Here is an 18,592-nt window from a genome sequence, read left to right as displayed (position 1 = left end):
CTAAACATGTTGGAAAAATCACTGAACAACAATAAACAATGGGGAGATTTAAGTGTTCTGTCTAACCCCCCCTTTTCATTTAAACAGGGGACTTGTTAAGACTTAAAGAAGTGATGGCATTATTCATCTTCACAGCAGCTCTAACAGTGAAATGGCAGATATTAGATTGCCCTCCATACTCACAACCTACCCACACACACACTGGGCATGGGAAGACTGACTCTAAATCACTACCCCTCATCAGCTTGTCTGGGAAAGACTTTTTTGCAAGAGCCACTTCAGCTAAGTCCTAAAGAAAGGCTGGGTTTCTATGTTGGAAACATTTAAGGAAAGCCTAGAAAAAGAGATTTTGAGTATCATGGGTGAAAAAGCAGGAGACTTGAGAAGAGTAATAAGAAGTAAAAAGAAAGATAGGAAAGAGAAGAAAGATAGGATTAGAAAGATTTCCTCATTGGGAAGATTTTTAAAAATACAGAAAAAGGTGATATTTGATTTAAGTAGGATTTGGATTTTACTGACTTAATAAATGCTAAGACTCAGACCTATGATATAGGAAAATCATATTGCCAGCTGTGTAGACGAAGCCTTTGAGTGGGAAAAGATTCATGGTAAGGTGTCTAAAGCAGAGAGGGGCTATAGATAAGTAGATTGATATAGATGTGAAAATAAATAGAATAATACTCAATAAAAGGGTGAATGAAAGCACAGAGTTAAAATTAAGCCAAGGTTGTAAATCTAAGTACTGTGAAAATAGTGATATAATTTAATAATAGGAGATTTTAGAAGAGGAAGATGTATGTATGAGATAATGACTTCTTCAAGGTGGACTATTGCTAAACCCTGATGTTTTTTCTCCTTACTCCAATCTATCCACTACTCAGCTATCAGGATTTTCCTAAAATGAAGAATTTACTATGTCACTACTAAAATCTATAAGCTCTTCTTCCCTGTACCTCCAGGATCAAATACAAAATTCACTGTTTGATTTGTAAAGCCGTTCACAAACTGTTCTTTCAGTATCTTTCCAATCTTATATCAAATCCCGCTATTCTGAAGTTTTATGACTGGAATCTTCACTGGTTTTTTTTTTTTTTTCTCACTCCATTTCTTGACTTAAAGATTTTTCTCTCTGTTACCCATATCTAAAATTCTCTTTCACATTGTCTACCTCCTGGCTTTCCTGACTTCTTTCAAATGTTACCTGTTCTTCACTAAGATTTTTTTTTCAGATTTTGCTAATTTCATTTTGTTTCTCCATAGTTATTTGCATGATTTCTCCTCTATTACACAGCGAGCCCCATGAAATTTAGGATGGCTTTTGCTTTTCCTTACATGCTCAAAATATAGTACAGTGCCTAGAGAAATATGAGAATTTAGTAAATGCTAATTAATATACTTATTAGAATAATAGAAACAAAAGCAATAATATTTAAAAATAAGATAAACTCTAAATGAGTAGAATTTATTGACCTCAATGATATAAAAAATAAAAATGATTTTAAGATTGTGTCTCCCCAAAGAACCAGATTCTAAAACCTTGAGTTCTATAAAATAGGAAGGAGTCTACTCTATTCTAAGAATTTCACTAAGCACTTTATAGGTATAAGTTGATTTTGACCTCACCACAACACTGGGAGGCAGGTGCTATTATTTTCTCCAATTTATATTGGAAGAAACTGAGGAAAATAAAGATTATGTAATTTGCAAAAAATAATAAGAGGAAGCTGTCAAATTGCTGATTGGATGGGAGGAATTGTGTTAAAAGAATCTATATATTGCCTGCAGGAAAAAAAAAAGTCATTTAGCAAATGCCAAGAAACTTCAAGAAACATCATGGTTAAGTTTAATAATTCTAATAACGAACAACAAATTTTATAATGGATCAAGAAACAACAATATTAAGGGGAGGCGAATTGATTAATACAAGACTATACTGTATCCACTGAAACCACAGGAAAGAAGGGAATAATGTGTTACAAAAAGTTAAAAAGGTCTCAAGATAGAAGCAAAAGTGACATGTTCAATACATCTTATACTAATAATTAGTGAAAATGATAGGTATTCAGTAAAAGGGGGCTTTTAAATCAATCTTATAAAGAAAATAAGAATTGAACAAATTAATGCTTTGTAAGCATGTAGGAAAATATAAATATAAGGATGATCAATAAATAAAACGAACAAGGAAAAGACTGATAATGAAACAAATTATCCCTTAAATAAAAGAGAAAATAAGCAAAAAAAATCTATGAGATTTTCAAATTATAGATGACAAAAACAACATAAAATTATATTAAGAAAGTTATTTCTAAATATACACAAGGAGGAAAAAAAAGGAAAAAAAGTTAATAAAAGTGATAGTGGAAGAAGAGACCTGAATAATCATGGGCTCAAAATTCACAAAACTCTACATTTTAGTAAATCAGTGTTTTGTTTTATTTTTGTTGTGGGAATCAATTGTAGGATTGGAAGACAAAATAAAATGAAAAAAAACATGATAGAGGGGGATACGGCGTATATATATATATATATATATATATATATATATACATATATGTATGTATACATATATATATATATATATTCAGAGGTTAACAATAAATGCAAACATTGCCTATAATCTCTTAGAGAATGAGCAATGAAGTTTAGGAATGGGTTTAAATGGGGAGATAAATGAGGACAAAGAAAAGGAAATTTTATTTCACTGTGGGGATGGTGTCTCACTGAAGAACATTTCTATAAGGGAAGAAAAATCTATTAATGGAAATGAGAATCTTACATTATATATAAGCTTCACAGGGATTTATTTCCCTAATTTAGGAGAAGGGGAATTAGAGTTCTGCTGGGGATAACATCCTTATTTAACAAAAAAGTGGACCTGAGGCACTAAGAGATTAAGTGACATACCAGTATCTAGTTAGATAGCTAATTAAGTATCTAAGGAAAGCTTTGAATTCAAATCTTTTTGTCTTCTTGATTCTAAATCCATACACTGTAGTTGCTTGATATGGCATGAAACATAAGGTAACTTATGATTCTGTACTACATCAAGAAAGGCACTATAAAATCTAGCAAGAGGAAAGTAATCAAAGCTGTTCTTCACTTCAAGCTGTTCTTAACAACACATTATAGAATCTGAATCACAGAATTTCAAAATTGGAAGAGTCCACAGAAGTCATATACTCCAAATTCTACCTGAAAATTTATTCCTTCTATCAATGGCTAGAAATAATTATTCAGTCCCTGCCTCAGAGATGAAGGAATTCACTGTCTCTCAAAATTATCTAAAAGCCCCAAAATCTTTTCTAATGAAGGTTGTTACTCTCAAATTACTGATATTTTTCACTTGGAACATATTATATTTATATTTAACATAGTTAATACTTTGAATTTTAATAAAAACTGTTATTAATGGTATTTACACACATATATTGTATCTAGGTTATATTGTAAAACATGTAAAATGTATGGGATTACCTGCCATCGGGGGGAAAGAGTGGAGGGAGGGAGGGGATAATTTGGAAAAATGAATAAAAAAATAAAATTAAAAAAATTAAAAAAATTAAAAAAAACAAAAACTGTTATTCCATTTATTGATACTACATGTGGGAATGTAGAAAAAAATACTGGATTAGGAGTCAGAGATTTAGAAATAAGTCCTGCCACCTCACAGCTTTTGTGACATTAAGGGATATACTTTGTTTCCTAGTACTTCAGTTTCTTCACTTAAAAATTATGGAGGTAAATGAGATAACTCCTAAAAGTCTTTTGCAGTTATCAGTCCTGAGCAGTCTGGTAATTCAGAAAGCCTCCCTCAGTGGAAGCAATCTCTGAACATTTTGAACTGTGAGTATTGTTCTCTCAATTTATTTTTTTTTACGACACTTTATATGGTTGCGTAACTTTGTTATCCCTATACATGTCAACACCCCCACTAGGACTTGAGCTCCTTGGAATCCTGGGACTATATTCCATTCATCTGAATCCATTACAACATCGAACACACATTAGGTTGTCAGTAACTCCTTTGTAGATTTTGTAGTCAAGCCAACGCAACAAATATTTATTAAGTACCTACTCTTTGCCAGATAATTGTGCTAAGGACAAAAAGGTGTATGTATGTGTGTATTTGGGCGGGGGGTTCCAACTATTAAGAAACCAATCTAATAGTAGAAAACAATATGCAATGTAAATGTAACCCATAGCAAGATAACTTGTAGCTAATCACCTATCATTCCATGGCATGGGTAAAGTTTTCCAATAGAAGAGTGGGTTTTAGCTTACCTGAAGGAAACCTACTCCAATCTGGTTTCCTTCTCAGTACACTAATCCCTGTGATACTCCTGACTGAGGACCATATGGCTTTTCCTTTAATTTACTCTGGGATGGATGAAGAGGCTTATCTCCTCACAGGATAGCATTTGTCTATGAAGGGGAGACCATATACATTCCATTTAGGGGCTTCTGTGATCCAGGCAGCTTCCAGTGACAGCTTCCATAAACTTTGAAAATGAGTGCCACAAGGAATCATCATCTTGTCTTTACAAATATTCCCTAGTAATATCAGCTCCAGAATCAAGGTTTATGATAAAGAAAGACTGTTTGGTAAAGCTAGAAATAATTTGCATGGAGACTAGAGGGATTGGGTTGGCTAGGATAGTTCTCCAAATATCTGAAGGATTGTGTTACAGAACATGGATTACACTAGGAATGATGGTAGAAGTTGCCTTTAGACAATCTTCAGGCTGGTGCAAGGATGGATTTGCTAAGAATGACAGTTCTCCTGAAGTGCAATGGTCAGCCTCAGAAGGTGTTTGTCCTGATGCCTTCCTCAAAACCAACACTGGATGATCGCTGGCTAGGCATGTTATACAGGGCATTTTTATCCCAGTGAAATTTTAGATAGCATCCTTGAAATGATTCAGGAGTTGTATGATATTTTTTCCCCCCTGAGGCTGGGGTTAAGTGACTTGCCCAGGGTCACACAGCTAGGAAGTGTTAAGTGTCTGAGACCAGATTTGAACTCAGGTCCTCCTGAATTTAGGGCTGGTGCAGGAGTTGTATGATTTCATATCAATCATGATGTTCATTTCAAGGTTAAAGCCACATTCCTTACAGTGATTTTAAGAGTTTAGACTTAGAGTGTAGCAATAGTTTTTGTAATAGTTGTTATCTTGTTCTTTTGCATTATGTACATATGTGCATATATGTATCTCTGTGTATATGTGTGTGTTTGTATGGTAGCAATTCATCTTCAACTTTTTCACTAGAAACACTGTTTGACAATCAAACTCTCTGAAAGGGCAATTCTTGCTGAACATAGCGGGGATTAGGGAAATTAGCCACATGTATTAATCTGCCTAAATTTTGGCTTAAAATGTCATCAACGACCATCAGATTGCTATTGACCACTGATTTGTGAGCTTCAACACAATATATCCATTGGTTATTCATTTAGAAATACCTCTTGTAAGAAGATTACATTAGGCAATCCATCTCTGAGGGGTCATGATTGTCCTTGGTCCCTTAACCATTATTTTCTCCCAATGGCTGTAGCGATTTTCTGACACTAGAGGGCTTCCTGCAACCTATTAAAGATAATGTTTACCCTTCACTCAGGATTATCAAAGATGCCTTCACAAAAAAACCTACATTCTAAAATTCTATTTTCATATTTTCATAGCCTTGAAATAAATATTAGGGTAAAGATCAAAGAACAAACATTCATATTCATTTACAGTTATGCAGGATGTAGATCTTTCTAACTGAAGAGCTGTCCCAATTGCCTGGAAAAGCAACAATTACAGATCTTTATGTTAATTCAGTTTTTTGAATCAAATACAGCCATAGAATTACCCATAGAAACAAACAGGAAGGTCTATGAGCCTAGCAGGTCTGGACTATCATAATGGTTTACAATATGTCATTGCACAAGGAGTAAAAACATTCTTACTCTCTCACCAAACCTTTGAGTGAGAAAAGACATTTCATCTCTTTAAGCTAGCTTTATTTTCTTCAAAAAATGTGCTTTCTAATATCCATAGATGTAAAATATCTTAGTTTGCCATGCTTAGGTTCAGAGGAGGCAGTGTGGTTCAATGGACAGAGAGCCCTGGCCATATTTTCCCTCTGGGCCTAGCTTCCTGCGGAATCTTGGATTGATTATTAAACTATCTATAGTCAGATCTATTTCTTCACCAGTGGAGGGGGGAAGATAATCTTTAGACCTTTTCTAATTTTAGATCAAACCGTCTTAATCCAGAGACCACAAACTTTTTTTTTTTTTTTTTTGAGGCTGGGGTTAAGTGACTTGCCCAGGGTCACACAGCTAGGAAGTGTCTGAAAGCAGATTTGAATTCAGGTCCTCTTAAATTCAAGTCTGTTGCTCTATCCACTGTGCCACCTAGCTGCCCCTAGAGACCACAAACTTAAGACAAATATATATTTTCTTGACTATGTAGCAACATAATTGTTTTCTTTGCAATTCTATGTGCTTTGTTTTACATATTTAAAAACATTCTTCTGAGGAGGGGTCTTTCCACAAGCTTCTCCAAACTAACTGACCAAGAGGGATTCGAACAATGTTAGGTTCTCTTTCTTCTTTGTCGATTACTCTTTTTACTCTCATTCCATATGAAAATCCACTGAAATAACTGGATGCTTACCTTAGAGAAGCAAAGATTTAGGGGAGACAGAATAACTATTTTGAAGTATATAAAGGGAGAGATAGATAGATAGATAGATTTTTTTTAGAAAATATATAAGATTTGTGATTCTTGTCCTTGGAAATCAAAGCCAGGAGGGGAAATGGGGAGAGAACAAAAAGTTACATTTGATATAAGGGGAAAATAACTCTATAGAAGGGATAGCTAGATGACTCAGTAGATAGAATGCTAGGTTTAAAGTGAGAGAGACTCATCTTCTTGACTTCAAATATGGCCCCTAGCACTTATAGTTGTATGACCCTGGGAAAGTCACTTAACCTGTTTACTTTAATCCACTGGAGAAGAAAATAGAAATCCACTCCAGTATCTTTGCCAGGAAAACCCCATGGTCAATATGGGCCATGCAGTCACAGAGTCAGATGTGACCGAGTGACAGAAACACAACAATCCTTATAGAAATGTTCTTGACTAGAAGGCAATTCTCCAAGAGGGAATGGATTCTCTCTTGATAATGGTCTGAGGAGAGACTTTTCAGTAAGTTATTCAAGGGCAGGTCAGACCAGAAGGCCATTGAGTTTCTATTCTCGTCTCAGTGATTCTTAGAGCAAACATATAGTTTGCTAGTGTCATTGTCCTTGGGGAAAGAATATTGGCCCTGGAAACTGAGAGCAGTGGCTCAAATCCAGCCATAAAGAATTATTTCTCCATTCTCCTCTTGAGGTAAATACATAAATTTACTCAGGTCTCAACTTCTACTACAAGAAGATAAATGCATTGGACCAGATGGCCATTTCTAGATCTATATTGATATCCCAATGAATGAATATACTTGTGATCTCAGGCAAATATTAATCATTCTGGGCTTCTTTTTTAATCTATAGAATTGTTTGTGAACATGACTAAATAGTACCCAAGGCTCCTTGGAGTCCTAATTTAGAAGCAGGAAGCACAATGCCAATTGTTCTGAATCTGCTTTTGCTCTTTTTGGCGAGATTTATTTGGGGCACATTCAAATAAGAAAGGCATTTTAATTTTAAATTTGAAACTTCATAAGAGAACACATTGTAGAATGGACTCTAAAGGGATTTTCTATGCTGATGGGTCTGGGTAGAATGCCAGTGATCTGGAAACCAATGGGATCCCCGTGATCATCTTCAACTCTAGAGATAAGATGCAACTTGCATTTTGATGGAGCCTTTTTAATGGACAAACCATTGAAGAAAAGCAAGAAAACATTGCAGACAATACTGTCACTCCCCATCTTCATGAGTAAAGGGGTTAAAGCTAACACAGTCAGACCATCTCTCCTAAAACATGTCCCTTCACTCTCCCTTATTATAAGATGTTGGGCAGAATTTTCCTGGAGCAGTTCTTTGAATGGGACACTTCCAGAATCCACACAGAATATTATCTACAATGAGGTCCCGTGAATCGTCTCTTGGTCACACAAGAGTCACTGGAAAATAGGGACAAGAATTAAGGCCTTTACATAAGACTTACAGACTTCAGAAAAGGGATGTCATGCTCTGAACTCAGAACAAATTTAGTTGCCTTCAAGTGTTTAGGCAATAATTTCAACTTAATAAATTACAAAATATGGGCAAATGCAAAGGGGTCCCAAAACAACCTTGTTTCTGCTCTCCTGGGTTTTTAACCTACCTTTCCCAATAGCAAAATTGTAGCATATGATACACTAAGGGCATCACACAGAATACATTAAATAGTAACTTATTCGGTTGATCCAGAAACTGTCACTCAAGTATTTTCCGATTCTTTTGAAATGTCCATAGCATTTTAAGCAGAAAGGGGCATCATACTGCTCATTCAGCTCAAAATTTACATGCAAAATGAAGGACGTGAAGGTACAAAAGAAAACCATAGAACATGGTAGTGGCTATGGGAACGTGGGTCTTTGTGACCCCTTGGAGAGTGCTCTTCCCACCACTTGGTCATTGTGGGTTTTCATTAGTCCCAAGGTCCTAGGGCTTCTCAAACAGCAATAGCAGTAACACAAATAACTAGTATTTATATAGATCTTTACCTATATCATTTCATTTGATTTTCACATTAGCTATATGAAGAAGTTGTTGCCATAATTCCAATTTTACCAATGAAGAAGATGAACCAGATAGTTTTGGTTTATTTTAGGTAAAAATGCCTCCTTGTGCAGGCTCACAGGAATAGTAAGGATTGGAGCAAGAATTTAAACTCATTTGTAAGGGCAGTAGTGAAGGTAGGGTCAATGTCAATATCCACAGCCTTCTTTTAAACCATTTTGCCCCTCTACATCTGCTCTCAAGGCAGAAATTCACCCAACTTCATAGATTGAGATGCAGTGACAAGGACAATGGCCTTGAACTTTCATAAGAGAGAGCCTCCAGGCTGCTGCTTGAGCCATTATACTTGCCTTTTGGCTCTTTTTTTGCTTCTCTTCACATATTATTTTGTTAATATATATGCATTCACATACACACACGTATGCCTAATTTACAAAATCTCTTATGCAATGATTGGAGAAAGAGAGAGAATAGATTCAGGAAGGCAAATTCATGTTCCTGGTAGAGTTTGACACCAAAGGAAAATAATCCACAAAACAATTACTGCTTGTATCATATAACAGATCTCTAATTTTTCACTTCTTTCTGGAGAAAAGGGAAATATATTTCATATGTTCTCCAAAGTCCCAAATTTTGCTAAGGGTTCTTGAAAGCCAGGCAGATGGGTTGAAAATTCTATCAAATTAGAAGAAAAATGAAATTGGGACTCATTGGCACACTTGTTCATCCATCTCTTGTTTTTCTCTCTCTGTCTGATTCTCTGATTCTGTCTCTTTCTGTGTCTGTCTCTGTCTCTCTGTCTGTCTCTCTTTTCTCTCTCTCATGTGCCTCATTGTCATTGTATTTTAAGTTACTGTTTACTCTTCTCTACTGGTCTTGTTGGAGAATGTGTTCTTAGTGTTGAGGGAAATGACATAGTTATTGTAGTTTTGTTTCTATATTCTTTGCATAGACACCTTTGCCACAGAACTGAGCATATCAGATAATTATTCATTAGAAGCACACCAACATGGGATACTTGAGTTAGTGTTTAGGATACTAGCCATCCACAGGGCTATCCCTATAACATGGGCACAGTAATAGCTACTCCTCTGGGGACTCAACTAGCCAGTCATGTATCCCATTGGGATACAGTCTTTAATTCCCAAGGGGAATGACAATTATACTGTTAGGACTTAATAAATGCTCATTGACTTGATTTGTTGACTTGAGTTGAAGATGTATATAGAAAATACCCAAAAAAAATTTAAAAGGAAGGAGCCAGTTGGAGGGATGAGGAAAGATCTCCTGAAGAAGGCAGTGATTAAAATGATTATTGAAGGGACTAGAAACTCCAATAGACAAAGGTGATAAGAAGACTATTCTGCTTTGACCTTGACTCAAAGGGTAGAACCAGGATTCATGAAATAAGTTATAATCGGGTTATTTTATCTCAATATTAGGGAGAACTTTCCTAAAACAGAGAAACCCCCCAAAGGAAGTGGCTACCTCAGAGAAAGAGCTGCCTGTCTCTGGATATGCTAAATCCCTATTACACAGTGATGGTGTAAAATGATTTCATTCTCTGGATGTCAGTTAATTCACCTATAAACTGAAGAAAGAAACACAATAATTGTCCATTGTTGAAAGAAACCTCACTTTTTCTGCTTGATCCCAGAGGCAAAAGCAATTGTACAAGTGGAAGTGTTAAAAAAATCAATTTAAAAAAAGGAACCAATTGTGTTTTGGGATTAGGAAAAAAAAAACTTCTTAACAATATGACTTGATTTTAAGTAGAGTTACTTTCCTCTTGAGGTACTAGAATCCATGGAGGTCTTCAAATAAAAGATGGTTGGCCACTAGGGGATACTGAAGAGAAAATCCTTAAAAAAGCAAACAAAAAAAACCTCATTGATTAGGCAAGACAACCATGGAAAAAGTTAGTTCCAACGCTCCCATTCTGTGGTTGCTCAGCCTCGATGACCTTTCAATAATAGGATTCTGGAAGTCTCCAAAAAGAGAATTTTCCAAAGATCCATCTTTTCCAAGGAATCAGTTTCTATCCCTCAGAGATACACTATCCTTTCCAAGGATTGTGATAGACTAAGATGCTATATACCCGTAATGAATCATTTTATGAAAAGGATGCCTTTTCCTAGGGGGTTCATGAAGAATTCAAAGCACAGCTGCTCCCTTCACCCTTGTATTTTCTATTCCCTCCACTGTGTGAGAGAGAACGGGGCCAGTTTTTATATCGCTGTAACTCCATTTTAAGAAAAACTATATTCCTTGCTTTACTTGCTGATGGCTTTATGGGGTTCATGAACTTTTCCCTCCATGTGCTAGTGAGGGAAGGCTGCTTTATGGTCACACTGACGCCTGTGGGAAAGGGAGCCTGCCCACACCAGAACAGACATACCTGCTACGCAAGATGGATTCATTCATGGTGTGCACGCCTTTTATGTGACCTCGAGCTTCATGCTAAGCAAACTTCTTCAGGCCATGAGTTGCATTAGGGTGGCCCCAAACCTCCCAAACCTCAAGTAGACCAAGGCCAGGGACTCTACCCACATTTTCTAGAGCCAAAACCCACGTTCTTTCCACTTGTCACTGCCACAAAACAAATAAGCAAAATGAAGCGACGATGAGCCAAAAACCCCCACACAAATACCACTTCACCGTGGTAAATAGCTTTTAAATGCCTAATGAGGAAATAGACATGTATAAGTATGTATACATACATGTGCACAATATGCATACGAGTGTTTATATGTGTGAATTTCCATGTACATATAGGCAGAACCTTTTTAAAAGATCATGCAATCAGAGCTAAAGGAGATCTTCATCTGTATTCAATTAAGTTCTATTTTACAAATGGTAAAATTAATGCCAAGAAAGATGAAACAACTTGACAAGAAGACAAAGTAAGCATTTAGAGGAGTCATGATTCAGGCCCTTCTCTCCTGCCCGGTGGATCAGTGTGTGTATGTGTGTGTGTCTGTGTGCACATGTGTATGTGTTTGTATGTGCATGTGAATCTACTTTTGGGGCGATTGAGGCTTTTTCACAGCATTTATTGGGGCCATTGCGATTTGAGACTGAAGAAACTATAGGATCTTCAAGTTAGCTCCTTTACTGTCAGGAAATTAAGGTCTGATGCTTTCTCCAAGTTACAAAGTGCTAAGTAATAGTAGGAACATCTTAGGTATTCACCAGGATTACAACTAAACAGTTGATGATAGTAGTAGTAGTAATAGTAGTAGTAATAATTATCATAGTCATAGTAGTAGTAAAAATATAGGTAGTAGTAATAATAGTAGTAGAAATAATAGTGTAGTAGTAGCAATAGTAATAGTAATAGTAGTAGTAAGAATAGAGGTAGTAGTAATAACACTAGTAGAAGTAATAGTATTGTAGCCACAGTAATAGTAGTAGCAGTAGTAGTAGTAGTAGTAATAGTCACAGTAATAGTAATAATAAGAATAGAGATAGTAGTAGTAATAGTAGTAGAAGTAATAGTGAATAGCAATAGTAGTGATAGTAGTGGTGGTAGTAGTTGTAGTTGTAGTAGTAGTCATAGTAGTAGTCATAGTCGTAGTAGTAGTAGTAATAATAGTAGTAGGACTGTTGTTTTTCCTGGTGCTGTGGTTTTCTCAGGGTCCCAGTACAGGCCAATGCCTTCTGTCAAACATGTCTTCTGAGAGAACCATGTGGATCCCTTGATTAGGGTGACTGGGTTATACAGTCAGAGGCAACGCTTTCATCCTTGTCTCTCGACTGGAGGTGGGCTCTCTGGCTCCCTCATCACCAATACTTCTGAAGGCTTCTGGGCTCCTGAGAAATAACTCTAAAGAAACTGGAGTAGTCACTCCCTGACAGCACTAATGTGAATGATGCTGGGGTTGGGGATGGGGGTAGTATTTGTGCTCACTCTTCAAACATTTAGCATAGCACTGGGGTAGAAGATAGATTTTAAATTCACTTGTAAAGAGGAGCTCATTGGGGTCAAATCATTTCTACTCTGGATGAATGGAAAAGAATACAGATTCTATTTTGATCATTGTATAATCTATTAAGGTGAAGGAAAATACAGACATACACTCAAACATGTATAGGTTTATACCTATGTATAGTTACGTGTACCCTGCCAACATATGATGATATATACATGTGTGCAGTGTGAATGAGTTGAAACCTATTGGTATGTGTAAATATATATATACATATATATGTATGAATATGAGTTTATGTATGTATGTGTATATATTTTATATATACATATATATGTATATATATATATACATATACATATATATACATATACATATATACATACAAACATATATATGTATATATATACATATACATATATATACATATACATATATACATACAAACATATATATATATATATATATATATATATATATATATATATATATATATATATATATATATATATATATATGTTTTTTTTCTCCCAGACTGGTAAATGAATGCTTATTTATAAGACTTGAAAAGAACCTGCAAAATTTTAAACCCTGGGCTTCAAGTAAAATCAAATATAAGTAAATAACAATCACAAAATATTGAGATCTGGATAAAATGCCCTCCCTGTCCAGGGTTTAGATTTCTGAGTAATTGAAAAGGGGCAAAGATAAGACAGAATTAAAAAGCTAAAGCTCACATGAGTTCTATTCCTTTCAGGGGAGGTTTACTGATTCCTTCTGCCTCAGGGCAAAATGCTACTCCATCAGAACAATATTTCCAAGCATAAATAATAATATGCTTAAAGGTAATGATTTCAAAGCTGTAACATCTAGTCCCAAGCCAGGTGTGGAATAGATGCTTATTAAATGCTTGCTCAATAGGCTGTTAGAGCTGGAAAGAGCTCTTGAGATGGCTTTCATTCACACTTTTCATTCTGTAATAGAGTAAGATGATGAGAGTTAATGAACGAGCCAGGACTGGAAACTATCCCAGAGTGAGCCATAAGGGAAGCAAATGCATCAGTTAACGTTTGGAGCTGTGGACCTAGAGTCGATGGCTAACAGCAGGCCGGACACCCATACAGTTCCACCGAACCACACTTTATGCCCTGCTGCAAGGACTCACCAACTACTCCATTCTCATCACTCCATTTTCCATTCCTACTACATGACTAAACCAGCTATTTGGAGGGTCATCAGAGGCCTCCTTATTGCCAAGTCCCTTGACTTCTCCATTTTTATTTTTTCATGACCTCCACTTACTATTTTGTTCTCTCATTCTTAATTCTCCTCATACTTGATATTACACATTGAATTATCTGGACATTGAATTATCCCATCCTTACTACATTCAAATCTCTGACTTTCTCCCTTTTTTCCATTTATTAAGCAAAACAATAATAATAACTAATTTGGGGGAAAAAACAATAATGTGGTCTAGGAAATAAAGTCTAGAAGACTGGGTCCAGCTCTTGCTTCTTACAGATTCCAGCAAGGCAAACTGGAACAAAGTTCTTAAAACGTCCCAAGTTCTAGGCAATGACTTTAATAGTCAGAGAAGACATTAATCTGAACCAGGAGAGGCTCAGGAGAGATTAATCAGAACCAGGAGAGAGAGTTTTCATGATATGAATTCCCTTCCTGAATGAAATCAAAGATTTGGCAAAAACTAAACAAAAGTAACTCAAACAAAAATTTATTTAATTTAGTTTGGCTTCTCTTGCTTTGTCCATCCTTATAACTGGTTGCTCTTCAAGGTTTTTGCCTTGAGTTCCCTGCTGTTCACTCTCTATACTTTGTCCCTGGAGAATCCATACCCCAAATCACCTGTTCACTATAGAGCTATGTGATTAGTGTCAAGCGGAATCACTTGTCCAAGAGGTTATAGGTTTTGTGTGTCAAAAGTAAGTTTTCCATGTTCTCCATGAATAAAATCTGGTCATTTTTTCCACCAAGTCACTGGTTCTCAATGTTTTCAGTCTCTAGGCTCATTTCTACTTTGAAAAATTAGTGGCAATCTCAAATTGCTTTGGCATATGTGAATTATATTTATCATGATTTTCTTTTTTGGAAAATAAATCTTAGTATTATGAAACTTTTTTTGACTTGAGGAATCCCTGAAAGGATTTCAGAAACAATCAGCAGCTTTGGAATACACTTTGAGAACCATTACATGGGATATTGCAATGACCTCTGTGACATCACTTCTCACTTCTATCCATTCTATCTTTGTTATTTTTAAAGTAATCTTTTCTAAACCTTGTTTTCCTCATGTCACCCAATCAAACAAAATTTTCTCTCTGGCTTTTAGACCTAATTGGGAACTAATGAATGTCACCTCAATATACTACATCACTTCCCATTTCCCTCCATCCCCAATCCATGAGGCAACTCTAGTTTGATCAGTTTCTTCTCTGTTCTAACATTCACTATGGCCATGATGCATTACAAAGTCACCGAAACTCAGCAAAGGATGCCCCCTGTATTCATCCCTAAAAACTCTGATCCTTAGAAAATGCATTAGGAACAAAAAAAGTTAGGATGTAAAACCAACAACTATACATACATTGTAAAAAAAAAAAAAAAAAAAAAAAAAAAACTCACCATATTTCTGTTATCATTGGCCTAGAGAGTAAAATTTATATTCTCAGTTGAATTACATTTCTTTTTTTTTTTTCCTAGTACATTCCAGATTGCATTTGGGGGAGAGGGAGGGAGAGGTAAGTAGATGGTTTATTGTGGTTTTCTCCCCTCCCTAGGAGTAAAAACAGATGCTAACACCATTATTCAGACTAAGTGATATGGTCACAATCCTTTTAATGAAGAGGTGGCCTGCCAGAGTTAGTTGGTATTTCAGAGAATGGGAGGAGACTTGGAATAGTCTGGCTGGATTATCAGAGAGGGATCGATTAAGGAAATGGCTGTAACTTGGACCAATCTGTGGTCTCTACATATTCCCTTTAGCTTTTGTTTCCTATTTCACTGGCCCCAAACCACAGCAGTTGTTTCCTAATTAATTTCTAGTCCCACAACATCAGGTGTAAGGCTGGTGCTTAAAATCCCATGTGATCTCCACTCACTTCCAAACCCAGGGATGCTTCACCTTACTTTATTGCACTGAAGACCAAGCAGCATCATAGAGGGGATAAAGAGTTGGAGCTCAGCAAAGTCTACATTCAAGCCCTTATTGGCTTCCTGACTCTAGGCAAGCCTCTTATTGACAGGCTTTTAGACAAATTTCTAAGATGAAAAGGTCCAGGGGAGGGGATTTCCTGCTCATCATCTCTATAACAAGGAAATCAGAGACCTGACTCCTATCCCTACAATACATAAACAGTCACGTGTTCCACATTCCCCTTAGACAGGCAGGGAAGGAGTTCTCCCTGTAAGATGTTCTTGGGTTCTAGACTGGTTTTTCCCCCCAACCCGATCTAACTTCAGATTGCCTTCTCTTACAACTACTCCTACTTGATCACTATAAAGAAGCACAAAGAACTAGCAAGTATCGCTTAAAATTCACAATCTTTTCACTATTTTGTTGCCTAACATTCTGAAGACCCACTGAACTGGCAATCAATAAAGAAGCTGACATTTGTCTAATGACTTCCTTTCTCTCTTTTTTCTCATCTCTCTCCCACTGCTTTTCTCATATATATATATATATATGTATATGTATATGTATATATGTATATGCATATGTATACATATGTATATATACATACACACTATATATACATATATATGCATGCATGCAAACATGTATGAATTTATGTATACACACATATCCGTGTATGCACACACATATCAACGGACATCATTTTTCCATCACCTTTTAAAATGATCCATTATTTCCATGTACACAAGTTAAATGTCCCGGTTCCATTTTTCCCAGGAAAATAACTAAAGCACAGCGTGTATTTCTTTAAAAGAGACTGCTTAGTAATATTGGCAGTATTGCTACATGGCTCTCTCCATTCATCATCCATTTTGTAAAGGACACAATGCGCAACATTCTCTTTGAAACCGTTTCCTGAGAAGAGCCGCAACTGGACTGTAATTTATCATTTTGGGTAAGTGACAATTTCACTTTTCCATTCCCTCTTTAATTCCCATAATCCTCTAGACTCTGAGGAAGTAAAAGACATCGTCAGACAATCCCAACTCAAATTCTGAGCACGACGTTCCAGGCTCCTTAATGTCAGTTTAGGGTCTACTTAATTGGGAAACGAGCCCCCGGGACGCTCATCCACCTGATGTTGTTCTTGTTTACTCCTCCATTGGTGAGTCTTCATTCAAAACACCGCAGGGTCGAGATAAGGGTAAAACTGGTTTCCCAGCGAATTGCAAGAGGAAGGGCACTGGTGGCTTGCTGACTTGCCAGACTCGGTGCCTCACCCCCGGGCAGCCTCGAGCCCCCCCAGCTCAGGCAGCCGCCTCGCCCTCGCCCTCCCCCTCCCTCCCGCGGGGATCCCCGCTCCCCCGAGCGCCGCGCGTGGCGCGCCTTCTCTTCCCTCCAGCGTTCTTACCTTGGTCAGCGCTCTCTGGGCCGGCATAGTAGCAGGACGCTGCTGACCTTAGCATCGCATCGCTCGGGAACCCAGCTGCTGCCTCGTTTGGGGCCTGCCTGGCACATAAACACTTGGCTGCTCGGTCCCCCTGGGCGTGTAACCCGAGCCCTTCACCGCAGAGCCGGGAGAGAAAGGGCAGAACGGCGGGAGAGGGGGCAGCCGCCCGGCCGGCCGGCCTCCCATTGGCTGAGCCGCCCGGCCGGGCCCTGTCTTTCAGCGGCCGCGGCGAGTGAACCTGCACGCATTTGTTTGCCCCTTCATTTTCTCTCTTTGCCTTCCCTCGAGTCTCCTTTGATTTCCCGCTGGCTTTTTAAATTGAGGATCGAGTGAATGGAGCCCACAAAGCCACAGCTGGAATTAAGCGTGCCTCTTCTCCCGGGCGGAGGGGAGGGGCCGGGCCGAGCCCCGGGTCCTATCGGATCTCTAACACCCTCGAGGCCCGCCGCGCCCGGCTCGGGGGCACTCCCGTCGCAGGCCCCGAGTTCCCTAATTATGACCATATGGTTTGGCAGGCCTCCACTCAGCAGACACCTTGTTAGCTCCATGCGGCCTAGGTGTTGGGAAGGAGGAGCCGGGGAGACTTTGAGGTAGAAGGTGTGGCTCCGAGTCCCACTGGCTCGCCAGAGGGAGGTTCGATTGATCCTAATCTAGCCTTTTTGTTCGCGAGCAGCATGCTGCTGGCAGCAACAGCTTGGTAATAACAGAGATTTGGGGCCTTTAAGTCCTTGTGGTTTCGGCCTGGCGGCACGCGACCACTCAGTGGGCCCCAGACGAGCTCCCGCTTTAATTGGCTCCACCGGCGGCACCAGAAATGAGACGCTAGGTCAAGGTACGCCACATGGCCTACCTGCCCTGGCTGGCTGCGAGCGGGAGCACAGATGTCAGCCCTCTGATTGGGCCGGGGGCCGCGGCAGGGCCAGGGGTCGGCCTTGCCGGGCAGCCGTGGGGAAGACTCGGGGGCTGGCACGTTCCGGGAGGGGGGGAGATTAATGAGGGGGACAGCCCCAGGTTGAGGGGAGTGCTGGAAAACCCGTTGGATCGGATTAGAATGTAGACTTAGAATATAGATTTATGTATGTGGATATGGACATATAGAATGGATAGATCTATTTGTATTGTATGCATTTGTACTGTATATATTTGTGTATGTGGATATGTACAAATATAATGGATATATATTATAGTATATGTATTAGAACTGTATATTTGTGTGTATATGTATATGTACATATAGAATGGATAGATCTATTTGTACTGTATATATTTGTGTATGTGGATATGTACAAATATAATGGATATATATTATAGTATATGTATTAGTACTGTATATTTGTGTG

The 18,592-nt window shown here is 37.9% G+C and overlaps 1 protein-coding gene across 1 annotated transcript in view; it reads right to left on the bottom strand.

The window, feature by feature from the left end:
* Positions 1-17,676, bottom strand: part of GMNC (geminin coiled-coil domain containing) — a 53,402-nt gene extending 35,726 nt beyond the window's left edge. Inside the window, exon 1 of the mRNA XM_074297866.1 lies at positions 17,214-17,676. Within this exon, the coding sequence (XP_074153967.1) occupies positions 17,214-17,240 (27 nt within the window). The 5' untranslated portion in view covers positions 17,241-17,676. The remainder of the gene's footprint in view (positions 1-17,213) is intronic.
* Between the last annotated feature and the right edge of the window lie 916 nt (positions 17,677-18,592).

The sequence above is a fragment of the Sminthopsis crassicaudata genome, chromosome 3 (assembly GCF_048593235.1).
Source record: "Sminthopsis crassicaudata isolate SCR6 chromosome 3, ASM4859323v1, whole genome shotgun sequence".
NCBI classification, from domain to species: Eukaryota; Metazoa; Chordata; class Mammalia; order Dasyuromorphia; family Dasyuridae; genus Sminthopsis; species Sminthopsis crassicaudata.
Note: the sequence above shows the minus strand (reverse complement) of the source record. Positions and strands in the feature narration are given on the sequence as shown.